Source organism: Oncorhynchus clarkii, chromosome 4, assembly GCF_045791955.1.
Source record: "Oncorhynchus clarkii lewisi isolate Uvic-CL-2024 chromosome 4, UVic_Ocla_1.0, whole genome shotgun sequence".
Lineage (NCBI taxonomy): Eukaryota > Metazoa > Chordata > Actinopteri > Salmoniformes > Salmonidae > Oncorhynchus > Oncorhynchus clarkii.
The window spans coordinates 372096-389443 of record NC_092150.1 but is presented as its reverse complement, the minus strand read 5'-3'; the positions used below and the strand labels follow the sequence as shown (position 1 = coordinate 389443).

General features: G+C 43.3%; 1 protein-coding gene across 1 annotated transcript in view; it reads right to left on the bottom strand.

Moving 5' to 3' along the window:
* Nucleotides 1–17348, bottom strand: part of LOC139407520 (cilia and flagella associated protein 161) — a 30688-nt gene that overhangs the window by 5634 nt on the left and 7706 nt on the right. Inside the window, exons 2-8 of the mRNA XM_071151321.1 lie at nucleotides 10358–10447; nucleotides 9959–10094; nucleotides 7997–8072; nucleotides 7781–7862; nucleotides 5784–5819; nucleotides 4036–4158; nucleotides 3423–3496 (exon numbers count right to left, since the gene is read on the bottom strand). Coding sequence (XP_071007422.1) covers nucleotides 3423–3496; nucleotides 4036–4158; nucleotides 5784–5819; nucleotides 7781–7862; nucleotides 7997–8072; nucleotides 9959–10094; nucleotides 10358–10447 — 617 coding nt within the window. The remainder of the gene's footprint in view (nucleotides 1–3422; nucleotides 3497–4035; nucleotides 4159–5783; nucleotides 5820–7780; nucleotides 7863–7996; nucleotides 8073–9958; nucleotides 10095–10357; nucleotides 10448–17348) is intronic.

Here is a 17348-nt window from a genome sequence, read left to right as displayed (position 1 = left end):
CTGAGCCGCCAGTCTGTCCTGAGCCGCCAGAGCCGCCAGTCTGTCCTGAGCCGCCAGAGCCGCCAGTCTGTCCTGAGCTGCCAGAGCCGCCAGAGCCACCAGTCTGTCCTGAGAGGCCAGTCAGCCAGGAGCTGCCAGAGCCGTCAGCCAGCCAGGAGCTGCCAGAGCCGTCAGCCAGCCAGGAGCTGCCAGAGCCGTCAGCCAGCCAGGAGCTGCCGGAGCCGTCAGCCAGCCAGGAGCTGCCAGAGCCGTCAGCCAGCCAGGAGCTGCCAGAGCCGTGAGCCAGCAAGGAGCTGCCAGAGCCGTCCTTCACTCCGGAGTCTCCCGTCTGTCCGGTGCTGCCGGAATCTCCCGTCCATTCGGGACCTGTGCTGAGGGTCCCCAGTCCGAGGTCGGCGGCGAGGGTCGCCGCTCATAAGAGGCCACAGGGGCGGTGGAGGAGGCGGACAAAAACTGTGGTGAAGTGCCGCGCCAGAGCCGCCACCACGGACAAACGCCCACTCAGACCCTCCCCTATAGGTTCAGGTTTTGCGGCCGGAGTCCGCACCTTTGGGGGGGGGGGGGGGGGTACTGTCACGTTCTGACCTTTATTCCTTTGTTTGGACTTTATTAAGTATGGTCAGGGTGTGAGTTGGGGTGGGCAGTCTATGTTAGTTTTTCTATATTTTCTATTTCTGTGTTTGGCTGATATGGTTCTCAATCAGAGGCAGCTGTCTATCGTTGTCCCTGATTGAGAACCATATTTAGGTAGCCTGTTTTCCTTTGTGTTTTGTGGGTGGTTATTTTCAGTCTTTGTGTGTCTGCACCAGATAGAACTGTTTCGGTTTTCACTTTGTTGTTTTGTATTTTGAAGTGTTCAGTTTCATTAAAGAAAGATGAACACTTACCACGCTGCGCTTTGGTCCTCTCTTTCCACCGATGACAGTGTGGTCTACAGCTTATCATGAGATAGTCTTCCTCAGGCGAGCAAAACCTTGAGACTTCCTTAGATATCGTGCACCAGCTGTTGTTTACAAAAATACATAGTCCGCCGCCGCTGTTCTATCCTGCCGATGTGGCGTATAACCAGCCAGCTGTATGTTGATAGTGTCGTTGTTCAGCCACGACTCCGTGAAGGATAAGATACAGTTTTGAATGACCTGTTTAGTTTATTAATTCAACCATTTTAAAAAACAAGCACACATTAAACTTAAAAGCCATACATGAATAATGAATGATGAATGAATAAAATCATTGAGGATAACACACAATAAAGTCTGGGACTTTTTTCCATTGTGGTCCTCTTGAGACAAGATCGAACACAGTATGGCAGTGAAATAATAAAACAAGAACATCTATCTCGTCATTCCAGTTACATCATAGGGGTTATTTATATGGGCATAGAAGACATCAAACATATTTTTTACTTTACTTTTAAAGCTGTCCAGAGAGAACGTTGTTTTTATTGGCAGAGGCAACTCATTCCATTCTGAGGCTCCAGTATACAAGAAAGTACCTTGGTAGTTTAATCTTCCACGTAGGTCCTCTTTTTCTCCGCCTTCTCTTCACGCAAATCACGGGGATCTGGGCCTGTTCCTGAGAAAGCAGTATATAGTACGCGTTGTCCCCGTCAGACTCGTTAAAGGAAGTCCGTGGTGAGTAATTGCAGTCCTGATGCCCAGAAGTTATTTTCGGTCATAAGAGACGGTAGCGGCAACATTATGTACAAAATAAGTAAAAAACAACGCAGATAAATGAACAAAAAAACACTATAGGTTGGGGGCATGTAAAACATCTGCCTTCTTCTCCGGCGCCATTTTAGGGATTACTACTACTACTACTGCTGTCTCGTATTCTTTACCATATGGAGCCCTGTTAGCCACAATAATCCACAATATTACTACTGTAGTACTACTACTTACTACTACTACAAAAATACTACTACTATTACTGCTACTACTACCAGTGTAATCTTTACCATACGGAGTCCTGTTAGACACAATAATACACAATATTACTACTATAATACTGCTTTTACTACTGCTACTACAACACTAATTCTACTAATAAAATACTAATACTACTAATTATACTACTAGATACTGCTACTACTATAGTAAAACTACTACTACTACTACAGTAAAACTAGACTACTACTACTACTGCCACCTTATATTCTTTACCATACAGAGTCCTGTTAGACACAATATATTACTACTGTAGTACTACTAGCTACTACCACACTACTACTGCCACCTCGTATTCTTTTCCATACATAGTTATGCTAGACACATTAATACACAATATTACAACTGTAGTACTACTAGCTACTACTACAACACTATTGTCACCTCATATTCTTTACCATATGGACTCCTGTTAGGTACAATAATAAACAATATTACAACTGTAGTACTACTAGCTACTACTACAACACTATTCTCACCTCATATTCTTTACCATATGGACTCCTGTTAGGTGCAATAATAAACAATAATACAACTGTAGTACTACTAGCTACAACTACAACTACACCTGCATTGCTTGCTGTTTTAGGTTTTAGGTTGGGTTTCTGTACAGCACTTTGAGATATCAGCTGATGTACGAAGGGCTATATAAATACATTTGATTTGATTAGATTAGATTTAATAATACTACAACTACAACTACTAGGGTTGGGCTCCCGAGTGGCAAAGTGTTCTAAGGCACTACATCTCAGTGCTTGAGACGTCACTACAGACACCCTGGTTCGAATCCAGGCTGTATCACAATCGGCCGTGATTGGGAGTCCCATAGGGTGGCTGGCGCACAATTGGCCCAGGTTTGGCCGGTGTAGGCCGTCATTGTAAATAAGAATTTGTTCTTAACTGACTTGCCTAGTTAAATAAAGGTTAAATAAAAAAAATGCTACCATACTTACTACTACTACTATCCCTCATATGGAGTTCTGATGAAATAATACACTATATAACTAATACTACTACTGTCACCTCATATTCTTTACCAAATGGAGTTTTGTAAAAACAAAATACACAATGTAACTACTATACTACTACCGCTTCATATTCTTTACCATATGGAGTTATGTTGAAATAATACACTAACTACTAATATTACTACTACTAGTAGTAGTACTGTTTTCACCTCATATTATTTACCATATGGAGTTATGTTGAAATAATACACTATATAACTAATACTACTACTACTACTGTCACCTCATATTCTTTACCAAATGGAGTCCTGCATTATATACTATTACTACGCTACTACCACTACTAATACTACTACATTCTTTACCATACAGAGTCCTGCAGGAATATGTTTAATATTAGATACTAGTAGTGCTATTACTACTACAAAATACAACATAGACTACTGCTGATTCTATCCTGTGTAACTTTACAGGGTTCTCTAATGTGAAATGTCAAGTAAAGTTTTACCACAGGATGTGTTGTCCTAGAACAGCCAGAGCCTGGTTGGTCTTGCAGTGGGAGATGAGCACTTTACTGTTGGCCTGTAGAGACACAGAGTTACATCACTTTACTGTTGGCCTGTAGAGAGACACAGAGTTACATCACTTTACTGTTGGCCTGTAGAGACACAGATTTACATAACTTTACTGTTGGCCTGTAGAGAGACAGATCAGAAGTTCCTGACCGCACCTGGAGGTAGACAGGGGCCCATTGTGTCTGGAAATCTAACAAGTGTAAACAGATCTGGATGGTCAAACCATCATTATAGTGCCCTCAAATCATTGACAGGTGGCACCATTGACATATAGCATCAATAAGTGTCTTAAATAAAAAAAATCATATTTTCAAAGAATATCTGTCAAATGATTTGCATATAGAGAGGGACCAGGAAGTCTGGTCACAAGGTGGACACAGTAGACAGAAAAGGGACACATTTTACAACAAAGGGTAGACACGTCAAATGTTGATCAGATAGTGATTGGATAATGTTGATCGGATCACAAATACCCCATGCTACCACAAGGTATAAACTGGTCTACTGATAACAGAACTGTGTGTGTGTGTTGTTTTCTTTACGTACAGGAACAGGCAGCCCCTCATGCTCCAGTCTTTCCTGAGGGTCATTGTGTAGAACCTTCCACCAGGACAGGAAGTTAGCCTGATGCTCCATGATCACTTCCTGGAGGCGGGACTTCTTGGCACACTTCAAATCACAGCAAAGCATATTTCATAACCTAGCTAAAATATACCTCACAGAAACGATAAGAAAGAAAACTGAGATAAAAATAAAGTAAGAAAAAAATGAAGATTAAGTGAAGAATGCCTGAACACAATCCAGGAGACATGAATGAAGCAGTCCTTCAATGAAAGAAAGAGTTACATGTCTGTTAGGGGTCAGGGATACATGTCTGTTAGGGGTCAGGGATACATGTCTGTTAGGGGTCGGGGATACATGTCTGTTAGGGGTCAGAGATACATGTCTGTTAGGGGTCAGGGATACATGTCTGTTAGGGGTCAGAGATACATGTCTGTTAGGGGTCAGGGATACATGTCTGTTAGGGGTCAGGGGTCAGGGATACATGTCTGTCAGGGGTCTGGGATACATGTCTGTCAGGGGTCGGGGATACATGTCTGTCAGGGGTCGGAGATACATGTCTGTTAGGGGTCAGAGACACATGTCTGTTAAGGGTCAGGGATACATGTATGTCAGGGGTCAGGGATACATGTCTGTTGGGGGTCAGGGGTCCGGGATACAAGTCTGTTAGGGGTCAGGGATACATGTCTGTTAGGGGTCAGGGATACAAGTCTGTTAGGGGTCAGGGAGACATGTCTGTCAGGGGTCAGGGATACATGTCTGTCAGGGGTCAGGGATACATGTCTGTTAGGGGTCAGAGATACATGTCTGTTAGGGGTCAGGGATACATGTCTGTTAGGGGTCAGGGGTCAGGGATACATGTCTGTCAGGGGTCAGGGATACATGTCTGTCAGGGGTCGGGGATACATGTCTGTCAGGGGTCGGAGATACATGTCTGTTAGGGGTCAGAGATACATGTCTGTCAGGGGTCAGGGATACATGTCTGTTAGGGGTCAGGGGTCAGGGATACATGTCTGTCAGGGGTCAGGGATACATGTCTGTCAGGGGTCGGGGATACATGTCTGTTAGGGGTCAGAGATACATGTCTGTTAGGGGTCGGGGATACATGTCTGTTAGGGGTCAGAGATCCATGTCTGTTAGGGGTCAGGGATACATGTCTGTCAGGGGTCGGGGATACATGTCTGTCAGTGGTCGGGGATACATGTCTGTCAGGGGTCGGGGATACATGTCTGTTAGGGGTCGGGGATACATGTCTGTCAGGGGTCAGGGATCCATGTCTGTTAGGGGTCAGAGATCCATGTCTGTTAGGGGTCAGGGGTCAGGGATACATGTCTGTCAGGGGTCAGGGATACATATCTGTTAGGGGTCGGGGATACATGTCTGTTAGGGGTCAGAGATCCATGTCTGTTAAGGGTCAGGGATACATGTCTGTCAGGGGTCAGGGATACATGTCTGTTAGGGGTCAGAGATCCATGTCTGTTAAGGGTCAGGGATACATGTCTGTTAGGGGTCAGGGATACATGTCTGTTAGGGGTCAGAGATCCATGTCTGTTAAGGGTCAGGGATACATGTCTGTCAGGGGTCAGGGATACATGTCTGTTAGGGGTCAGAGATCCATGTCTGTTAAGGGTCAGGGATACATGTCTGTTAAGGGTCAGGGATACATGTCTGTTAAGGGTCAGGGATACATGTCTGTTAAGGGTCAGTCCTTCAATGAAAAAAAAAGCAATCACCTTCTGGAAGGTCTTGTGGTCACTCGTCAGATACAACTGTAAAACACACACACACATTCAGTAAGCATAGTATTAAAGCTGGTGCTTTCTCTAGTTCCATGGTACGAGTTTGTTAGGGTTAGGGGTCAGACAAACATGTATTTTAAGGGTTAGGGGTCAGGGATACATGTCGGTTAGGGTTAGGGGTCAGGGTTACATGTCGGTTAGGGTTAGGGGTCAGGGATACATGTCGGTTAGGGTTAGGGGTCAGGGTTACATGTCTGTTAGGGGTCAGGGATACATGTCTGTTAGGGGTCAGGGATACATGTCGGTTAGGGTTAGGGGTCAGGGATACATGTCTGTTTGGGGTCAGGGGTCAGGGATACATGTCTGTTTGTGGTCAGGGATACATGTATGTTAGGGGTCAGGGTTACATGTCTGTAAGGGGTCAGGGATACATGTCGGTTAGGGTTAGGGTTACATGTCTGTTAGGGGTTAAGGGTCAGGGTTACATGTCTGTTAGGGGTCAGGGATACATGTCTGTAAGGGGTTAGGGGTCAGGGATACATGTCTGTAAGGGGTTAGGGGTCAGGGTTACATGTCTGTTAGGGGTTAGGGGTCAGGAATACATGCCTGTTAGGGGTCAGGGGTACAAGTCTGTTAGGGGTCAGGGAGACATGTCTGTCAGGGGTCAGGGATACATGTCGGTTAGGGTTAGGGTTACATGTCTGTTAGGGGTTAAGGGTCAGGGTTACATGTCTGTTAGGGGTCAGGGATACATGTCTGTAAGGGGTTAGGGGTCAGGGATACATGTCTGTAAGGGGTTAGGGGTCAGGAATACATGTCTGTTAGGGGTTAGGGGTCAGGAATACATGCCTGTTAGGGGTCAGGGGTACATGTCTGTTAGAGGTTAGGGGTACTCTCCCACAGAGATCATATTAAAGATAATTTAAATGTATGTACTGTATATTAGAGTTCTAATTGTATATTAGAGTTCTAATATGTAATTCTATGGGTTAGGTTAAATGTATACATTATATTATAGAGGTACAATATGTAGTTCTATGGATTGGGGTTATGTATTATATTATAGAGGTACAATATGTAGTTCTATGGATTGGGGTTATGTATTATATTATAGAGGTATATAATGTAGTTCTATGGATTGGGGTTATGTATTATATTATAGAGGTATATAATGTAGTTCTATGGATTGGGGTTATGTATTATATTATAGAGGTATATAATGTAGTTCTATGGATTGGGGTTATGTATTATATTATAGAGGTATATAATGTAGTTCTATGGATTGGGGTTATGTATTATATTATAGAGGTATATAATGTAGTTCTATGGATTGGGGTTATGTATTATATTATAGAGGTATATAATGTAGTTCTATGGATTGGGGTTATGTATTATATTATAGAGGTATATAATGTAGTTCTATGGGTTGGGGTTATGTATTATATTATAGAGGTATATAATGTAGTTCTATGGATTGGGGTTATGTATTATATTATAGAGGTATATAATGTAGTTCTATGGATTGGGGTTATGTATTATATTATAGAGGTATATAATGTAGTTCTATGGATTGGGGTTATGTATTATATTATAGAGGTATATAATGTAGTTCTATGGGTTGGGGTTATGTATTATATTATAGAGGTATATAATGTAGTTCTATGGGTTGGGGTTATGTATTATATTATAGAGGTATATAATGTAGTTCTATGGATTGGGGTTATGTATTATATTATAGAGGTATATAATGTAGTTCTATGGATTGGGGTTATGTATTATATTATAGAGGTATATAATGTAGTTCTATGGATTGGGGTTATGTATTATATTATAGAGGTATATAATGTAGTTCTATGGGTTGGGGTTATGTATTATATTATAGAGGTATATAATGTAGTTCTATGGGTTACGGTTAGGTTCATGTATTTTTCTTATAGAGGTCTAATATGTATAGTGTTAGATGTTTATGTGTGTGTGTCTCTGGAACTCACCCCTCCAGCAAAGCCACTAGTTGTTCTGAGGGCGAAACTCTGATTATAGCGCAGAGGCTCTCCCTCTGCACTGCCATCCACACTGGACACACACCGCAATGTTAAAAAACACCTATTCCTGTGTGTGTATGTGTGTGTGTGTGTGTGTGTGTGTGTGTGTGTGTGTGTGTGTGTGTGTGTGTGTGTGTGTGTGTGTGTGTGTGTGTGTGTGTGTACCTGCTGATGATGAATGCGTTGCGTGTGCATGGCTGCAGACTCCTCCCCCCACTGACCCCACAGGGAGCCTGAATGGCTAAAGAGACAAACAGGGTTTATATTATCATCATCATCACCATCATTATCATCATCATCATCGTCACTGTCATCACCACTATCATCATCATCATCACCATCATCGTCACTATCGTCACTATCATCATTGTCACTATCATCATTGCTATCATTGCTATCATCATTATCATCACTATCAATATCATCAGCATCACTATCATCATTGCTATCATCGCTGTCATCACTGCTATCAATACTGTCATCACTAGCATCATCACTATCATGGTCATCATCACAATCATCACTATCAATATCATCACTATCACCATCATCAGCATCACTATCATTATCCCTATCATCACTATCGCCATCACTATCATCATCATCACCACTATCATCACCATCATCATCACTATCACCACTATCATCATCATCATCATCACCATCATATTCATCATCACTATCATCATCATCACTATCAACACGGTCATCATCGTCGCCACTATCATCACCATCACTATCACCACTATCATCATCATCATCATCACTATCATCATCATCACCACTATCATCATCATCATCATCATCGTCACTGTCATCACCACTATCATCATCATCACCATCATCGTCACTATCGTCACTATCATCATTGTCACTATCATCATTGCTATCATCATTATCATCACTATCAATATCATCAGCATCACTATCATCATTGCTATCATCGCTGTCATCACTGCTATCAATACTGTCATCACTAGCATCATCACTATCATGGTCATCATCACAATCATCACTATCAATATCATCACTATCACCATCATCAGCATCACTATCATTATCCCTATCATCACTATCGTCATCACTATCATCATCATCACCACCATCATCATCACTATCACCACTATCATCATCATCATATTCATCATCACTATCATCATCATCACTATCAACACGGTCATCATCGTTGCCACTATCATCACCATCACTATCACCACTATCATCATCATCATCATCATCACTATCATCAACATCATCATCATCATCATCATCATCATCACCACTATCACCAGCATCACTATCATCATCATCACTATCATCATCATCATCACCACTATCACCACTATCATCATCACCACTATCATCATCATCATCATCACCACTATCACCACTATCATCATCATCACCATCACTATCATCATCACTATCACCACTATCATCATCATCATCACTATCATCATCATCATCATCATCACCACTATCATCATTATCACTATCACCACTATCATCATCATCACTATCACCACTATCATCATCATCATCATCACTATCATCATCATCACTATCATCATCATCACTATCACCACTATCATCATCATCACTATCATCATCATCATCATCACCACTATCATCATCATCACTATCATCATCACTATCACCACTATCATCATCATCACTATCACCACTATCATCATCATCACTATCATCATTACCACTATCATCATCATCATCATCATCATCACTATCACCACTATCACCATCATCACTATCACCACTATCATCATCATCACTATCATCATCATCATCATCACCACTATCATCATCATCACTATCATCATCACTATCACCACTATCATCATCATCACTATCACCACTATCATCATCATCACTATCATCATTACCACTATCATCATCATCATCATCACTATCACCACTATCACCATCATCACTATCACCACTATCATCATCACTGTCATCACTATTACTACTATCATCATCATCATCACTATCATTGGACAGTATCCACATTGGTGACATGGATGAAGCTTGTCTTTTGAAAATCCTAAATATTACTTCTGGCTTAGTGACTTTCCCTCAGGGATAGAGTTATGGCACGCGTGTGTGTACCTGGACTAGGCCCCTCCCCCAGGTTGGTCAGGTCAGCGTAGATGCTGACTGAGCAGCTGTTGTCTCCGCACACATTCACCAGCATCACAACATCACCAAAACACACTGCACCTCCCACAGAAACAGACAGGCTAACCTACACACACACACACACACACACACACACACACACACACACATTACATTACATTTGAGTTATTTAGCAGAAACTTATCCAGAGTGATACAGATTAATGCATTCATCTAGATGGAACAACTACATATCTCAGTCATAGTAAGTACATTTGTCCTCAATAAAGTAGCTTTCAGAAATGTCAGCTAGTAGGAAAAGACAAGTGGGGACGTGGGACGGGGACGGGGGGTATAAGACTGACTGATGTCTTATTTAAGATACTCTGACCTGTTTGAGGATGTTTTGTTTGAGGAACCCAGTTTTCTGCACCATCAGCTCTCCCCTCTCCTTCCTATCCAAGAAGTCCTTCAGTGTGTCCTGTGTGGAGAGACACAGCTCAGTGTGTGTGTGTGTGTGTGTGTGTGGAGAGACACAGCTCAGTGTGTGTGTGTGTGTGTGTGTGTGTGTGTGTGTGTGTGTGTGTGTAACGGTTTTCTTGTTGAGAAGGAGAGTCGGACCAAAATGCAGCGTGTGGTTTACGATCCATGTTTATTAATAATACGAAACACGAATCTCCAATACAATACTACAAAAACAAAACGTAACGAAAAACCTAAACAGCCTATCTGGTGAAAAAACACATAGACAGGAACAATCACCCACAAACACACAGTGAAACCCAGGCTACCTAAATATGGTTCCCAATCAGAGACAATGACGAACACCTGCCTCTGACTGAGAACCATATCAGGCTGAACATAGAAATAGACAAACAAGACATGAAACATAGAATGCCCACTCAGATCACACCCTGACCAATCAAAACATAGAAAATACAAAGTAAACTATGGTCAGGGCGTGACAGTACCCCCCCCCCAAGGTGCGGACTCCGGCCGCAAAACCTGAACCTATAGGGGAGGGTCTGGGTGGGCATCTGTCCGCGGTGGCGGCTCTGGCGCTGGACGTGGACCCCACTCCATGACAGTTTTAATCCCCCTCCTAAACGTCCCTAAATAGGTTACCCACCACAATGATAACATGGGACAGAGGGACAGCTCGGGACAGAGGTAACTCGGGACAGATGGGTAGCTCAGCACTGAGAGGAAGCTCAGCACTGAGAAGAAGCTCAGCACTGAGAGGAAGCCCAGGCAGGTAGTAGAAACTACCAGAACCTGGCTGGCTGGCGGTTTCAGCAGATCCTGGTCGACTAGCAGATCTGGGAGAATCTGGTCGACTGGCGGATCTGGGAGAATCTGGTCGACTGGCGGATCTGGGAGAATCTGGTCGACTGGCGGATCTGGGAGAATCTGGTCGACTGGCGGATCTGGGAGAATCTGGTCGACTGGCGGATCTGGGAGAATCTGGTCGACTGGCAGATCTGGAAGAGTCTGGTCGACTGGCAGATCTGGAAGAGTCTGGTCGACTGGCAGATCTGGAAGAGTCTGGACGACTGGCAGATCTGGAAGAGTCTGGACGACTGGCAGATCTGGAAGAGTCTGGTCGACTGGCAGATCTGGAAGAGTCTGGTCGACTGGCAGATCTGGAAGAGTCTGGTCGACTGGCAGATCTGGAAGAGTCTGGACGACTGGCAGATCTGGAAGAGTCTGGACGACTGGCAGATCTGGAAGAGTCTGGACGACTGGCAGATCTGGAAGAGTCTGGACGACTGGCAGATCTGGAAGAGTCTGGACGACTGGCAGCTCTGGCTGCTCCATGCTGACTGGCTGCTCCATGATGACTGGTAGCTCTGGCTGCTCCATGCTGACTGGCTGCTCCATGCTGACTGGCAGCTCTGGCTGCTCCATGCTGACTGGCTGCTCCATGCTGACTGGCAGCTCTGGCTGCTCCATGCTGACTGGCTGCTCTGGCTGCTCCATGCTGACTGGCTGCTCCATGCTGACTGGCTGCTCCATGCTGACTGGCGGCCCTGGCTGCTCCATGCTGACTGGCGGCCCTGGCTGCTCCATGCTGACTGGCGGCCCTGGCTGCTCCATGCTGACTGGCGGCCCTGGCTGCTCCATGCTAACTGGCAGCTCTGGCGGCTCCTTGCAGACTGGCAGCTCTGGCGGCTCCTTGCAGACTGGCAGCTTTGGCGGCATCCTGCAGACAGGCAGCTCTGGCGGCTCCTTGCAGACTGGCAGCTCCATGCAGACTGGCAGCTCTATGCAGACTGGCAGCTCCATGCAGACTGGCAGCTCCTTGCAGACTGGCAGCTCCTTGCAGACTGGCAGCTCCTTGCAGACTGGCAGCTCTATGCAGACTGGCAGCTCCTTGCAGACTGACAGCTCTATGCAGACTGGCAGTTCTGAACAGGCGGGAGACTCCGGCAGCGCTGTAGAGGCGGAAAGCTCTGACAGCGCTAAACAGGCGGGAGACTCCGACAGCGCTGGAGAGGAGGAGGGCTCCGACAGCGCTGGACAGGCGAGGCGCACTGTAGGCCTGATGCGTGGTACTGGCACTGGTGGTACTGGGCCAAGGACACGCACAGGAAGCCTGGTGCGGGGAGCTGCTACCGGAGGGCTGGGGTGTGGAGGTGGTACTGGAAAAACCGGACCGTGCAGGCGCACTGGAGCTCTTGAGCACCGAGCCTGCCCAACCTTACCTGGTTGAATGCTCACGGTCGCCCTGCCAGTGCGGCGAGGTGGAATAGCCCGCACTGGGCTATGCAGGCGAACCGGAGACACCGAGCGCAAGGCTGGTGCCATGTAAGCCGGCCCAAGGAGACGCACTGGGGACCAGCTGCGTAGAGCCGGCTTCATGGCATTAGGCTCGACGCTCAATCTAGCCCGGCAGACACGCGGAGCTGGAATATACCGCACCGGGCTATGCACCCGCACTGGAGACACCGTGCGCACCACTGCATAACACGGTGCCTGTCCGGTCTCTCTAGCCCCCCGGTAAGCACAGGGAGTCTGCTCAGGTCTCCTACCTGGCATAGCCATACTCCCTGTTAGCCCCCCCCCAAGAAATTTTTGGGGCTGCCTCTCAGGCTTCCATCCGCGTCGCTGTGCTGCCTTCTCATACCAGCGCCTCTCTGCTTTCACCGCCTCCATTCTACGGTAACCCTCCTCGCACTGCTCCAGCGAATCCCAGGCGGGCTCCGGCACTCTCCCTGGGTCGGCCGCCCACCTGTCGATCTCCTCCCAAGTAGTATACTCCATACTGTACTCCTCCTTGGGCTGTTCCTGTTGTTTCTTCTCCCGCTGCACCTTAGTGCGGCTACACTCCCCTGGTTTAGCCCAGGGTCCTCTCCCGTCGAGGATTTCCTCCCATGTCCAGAAATCCTTATTGCGCTTCTCCTCGCGCTGCTCCTGCCTGTTGACACGCTGCTTGGTCCGTTGGTGGTGGGTGATTCTGTAACGGTTTTCTTGTTGAGAAGGAGAGTCGGACCAAAATGCAGCGTGTGGTTTACGATCCATGTTTATTAATAATACGAAACACGAATCTCCAATACAATACTACAAAAACAAAACGTAACGAAAAACCTAAACAGCCTATCTGGTGAAAAAACACATAGACAGGAACAATCACCCACAAACACACAGTGAAACCCAGGCTACCTAAATATGGTTCCCAATCAGAGACAATGACGAACACCTGCCTCTGACTGAGAACCATATCAGGCTGAACATAGAAATAGACAAACAAGACATGAAACATAGAATGCCCACTCAGATCACACCCTGACCAATCAAAACATAGAAAATACAAAGTAAACTATGGTCAGGGCGTGACAGTGTGTGTGCGTGCGTGCGTGTGTGTGTGTGCGCGCCAAGGACAGAGACATCAGTGAAGTCCCCAAACAAAAATAATATTGTATAAAAACTAGACGGTAACTTTACAAGTAAAGTTGTAAGTTGTAATGAAAGTTGGTGGAGCTAGCTAAAGCTCTTTACAAGTAAAGTTGTAAGTTGTAATGAAAGTCGGTGGAGCTAGCTAAAGCTCTTTACAAGTAAAGTTGTAAGTTGTAATGAAAGTTGGTGGAGCTAGCTAAAGCTCTTTACAAGTAAAGTTGTAAGTTGTAATGAAAGTCGGTGGAGCTAGCTAAAGCTCTTTACAAGTAAAGTTGTAAGTTGTAATGAAAGTCGGTGGAGCTAGCTAAAGCTCTTTACAAGTAAAGTTGTAAGTTGTAATGAAAGTTGGTGGAGCTAGCTAAAGCTCTTTACAAGTAAAGTTGTAAGTTGTAATGAAAGTTGGTGGAGCTAGCTAAAGCTCTTTACAAGTAAAGTTGTAAGTTGTAATGAAAGTTGGTGGAGCTAGCTAAAGCTCTTTATACGTTTGTTTGTGAAAGTGAAAGAAGTGTAAAAATGTCATTTTTAAATACCATCGAAATTCATTTGATTTAGTCAGAAGTTGTGGTCGGTAGTTTGGATATGGTCAATAGTCAAATGTGTGGTTGTGGTATGTAATTGTGTGGTTGTTGTCACTAGATATGGTAAGCAGTTGTGTGGTTGCTGTCAGATTGTTGTATGTGGTTGTGGTCAAAACGGCAGCTGTTTGGGAAAGTTTGAAAAACATGTGGTAATGCAGTTACAAAAACAACTGTACCATAAGTTCCGTATTGAATATCTTGATTCCGTAGACGAATAGCCCATACACTAACTTTTCGTGGTAGTGGTCAAAATTGACGTTGTTTGCAAAAATGTTACAGAAAATGTTGATGTGGTTACTTACAATTGCTGTAAATATTGATCCGAATGTTAAGTTTGGTCCAAACGCCAGATTTGAGTAGCAGAGAAGTATACGAAGCTGGTAAGCTTGGAATATTTTGTCTAAGTGGTTGCAAATTAGGAATAATTAGCTGATTTGGGTCAAAAGTTGCATGAGAAAATGACGGTTGGAAGTGATGTCACAATAGGAAGCCTTAGAATCTTAATGAAATGCCATGAAAGCGGATGGGGGGGGGGCAACAAAATGGATTCCATAAAACCTACAGCAGACATAAAACATTTACCACACATCATAAAACCTATAGCACACATCATAAAACCTATAGCACACATCATAAAACCTATAGCACACATCATAAAACCTATACCACACATCATAAAACCTATAGCACACATCATAAAACCTATACCACACATCATAAAACCTATACCACACATCATAAAACCTATAGCACACATCATAAAACCTATACCACACATCATAAAACCTATAGCACACATCATAAAACCTATAGCACACATCATAAAACCTATACCACACATCATAAAACCTATAGCACACATCATAAAACCTATAGCACACATCATAAAACATTTACCACACATCATAAAACCTATAGCACACATCATAAAACCTATACCACACATCATAAAACATTTACCACACATCATAAAACCTATAGCACACATCATAAAACCTATACCACACATCATAAAACCTATAGCACACATCATAAAACCTATACCACACATCATAAAACCTATACCACACATCATAAAACCTATACCACACATCATAAAACCTATACCACACATCATAAAATCTATAGCACACATCATAAAACCTATACCACACATCATAAAACCTATAGCACACATCATAAAACCTATAGCACACATCATAAAACCTATACCACACATCATAAAACCTATAGCACACATCATAAAACCTATACCACACATCATAAAACCTATACCACACATCATAAAACCTATAGCACACATCATAAAACCTATACCACACATCATAAAACCTATACCACACATCATAAAACCTATACCAGCATCATAAAACCTATACCAGCATCATAAAACCTATACCAGCATCATAAAACCTATACCAGCATCATAAAACCTATACCACGCATCATAAAACCTATACCACACATAAAACCTATAGCACACATCATAAAACCTATACCACACATCATAAAACCTATACCACACATCATAAAACCTATACCACACATCATAAAACCTATAGCACACATCATAAAACCTATACCACACATCATAAAACCTATAGCACACATAAAACCTATAGCACACATCATAAAACCTATACCACACATCATAAAACCTATAGCACACATCATAAAACCTATAGCACACATCATAAAACCTATACCATGCATCATAAAACCTATACCACACATCATAAAACCTATACCACACATCATAAAACCTATACCATGCATCAAACCTTTACCACACATAATAAAACCTATACCACACATCATAAAACCTATAGCACGCATAAAACCTATACCACGCATAATAAAACCTATACCACACATCATAAAACCTATACCACACATCATAAAACCTATACCACACATCATAAAACCTATACCACACATCATAAAACCTATACCACACATCATAAAACCTATACCACACATCATAAAACCTATACCACACATCATAAAACCTATACCACACATAAAACCTATAGCACACATCATAAAACCTATACCACACATCATAAAACCTATACCACACATCATAAAACCTATACCACACATCATAAAACCTATACCACACATCATAAAACCTATACCACACATAATAAAACCTATACCACACATCATAAAACCTATACCATGCATCATAAAACCTATAGCACACATCATAAAACCTATACCACACATCATAAAACCTATACCACACATCATAAAACCTATAGCACACATCATAAAACCTATAGCACACATCATAAAACCTATACCACACATCATAAAACCTATACCACGCATCATAAAACCTATACCACACATCATAAAACCTATACCATGCATCAAACCTTTACCACGCATCATAAAACCTATACCACACATCATAAAACCTATACCACACATCATAAAACCTATACCACGCATCATAAAACCTATACCACACATCATAAAACCTATACCACACATCATAAAACCTATACCACACATCATAAAACCTATACCACACATCATAAAACCTATAGCACACATCATAAAACCTATAGCACACATCATAAAACCTATACCACACATCATAAAACCTATACCACACATCATAAAACCTATACCAGCATCATAAAACCTATACCACGCATCATAAAACCTATACCACACATCATAAAACCTATACCACGCATAAAACCTATACCACGCATAAAACCTATACCACACATCATAAAACCTATACCACACATCATAAAACCTATACCACGCATAAAACCTATACCACACATCATAAAACCTATACCACGCATAAAACCTATACCACACATCATAAAACCTATACCATGCATCAAACCTTTACCACGCATCATAAAACCTATACCATGCATCATA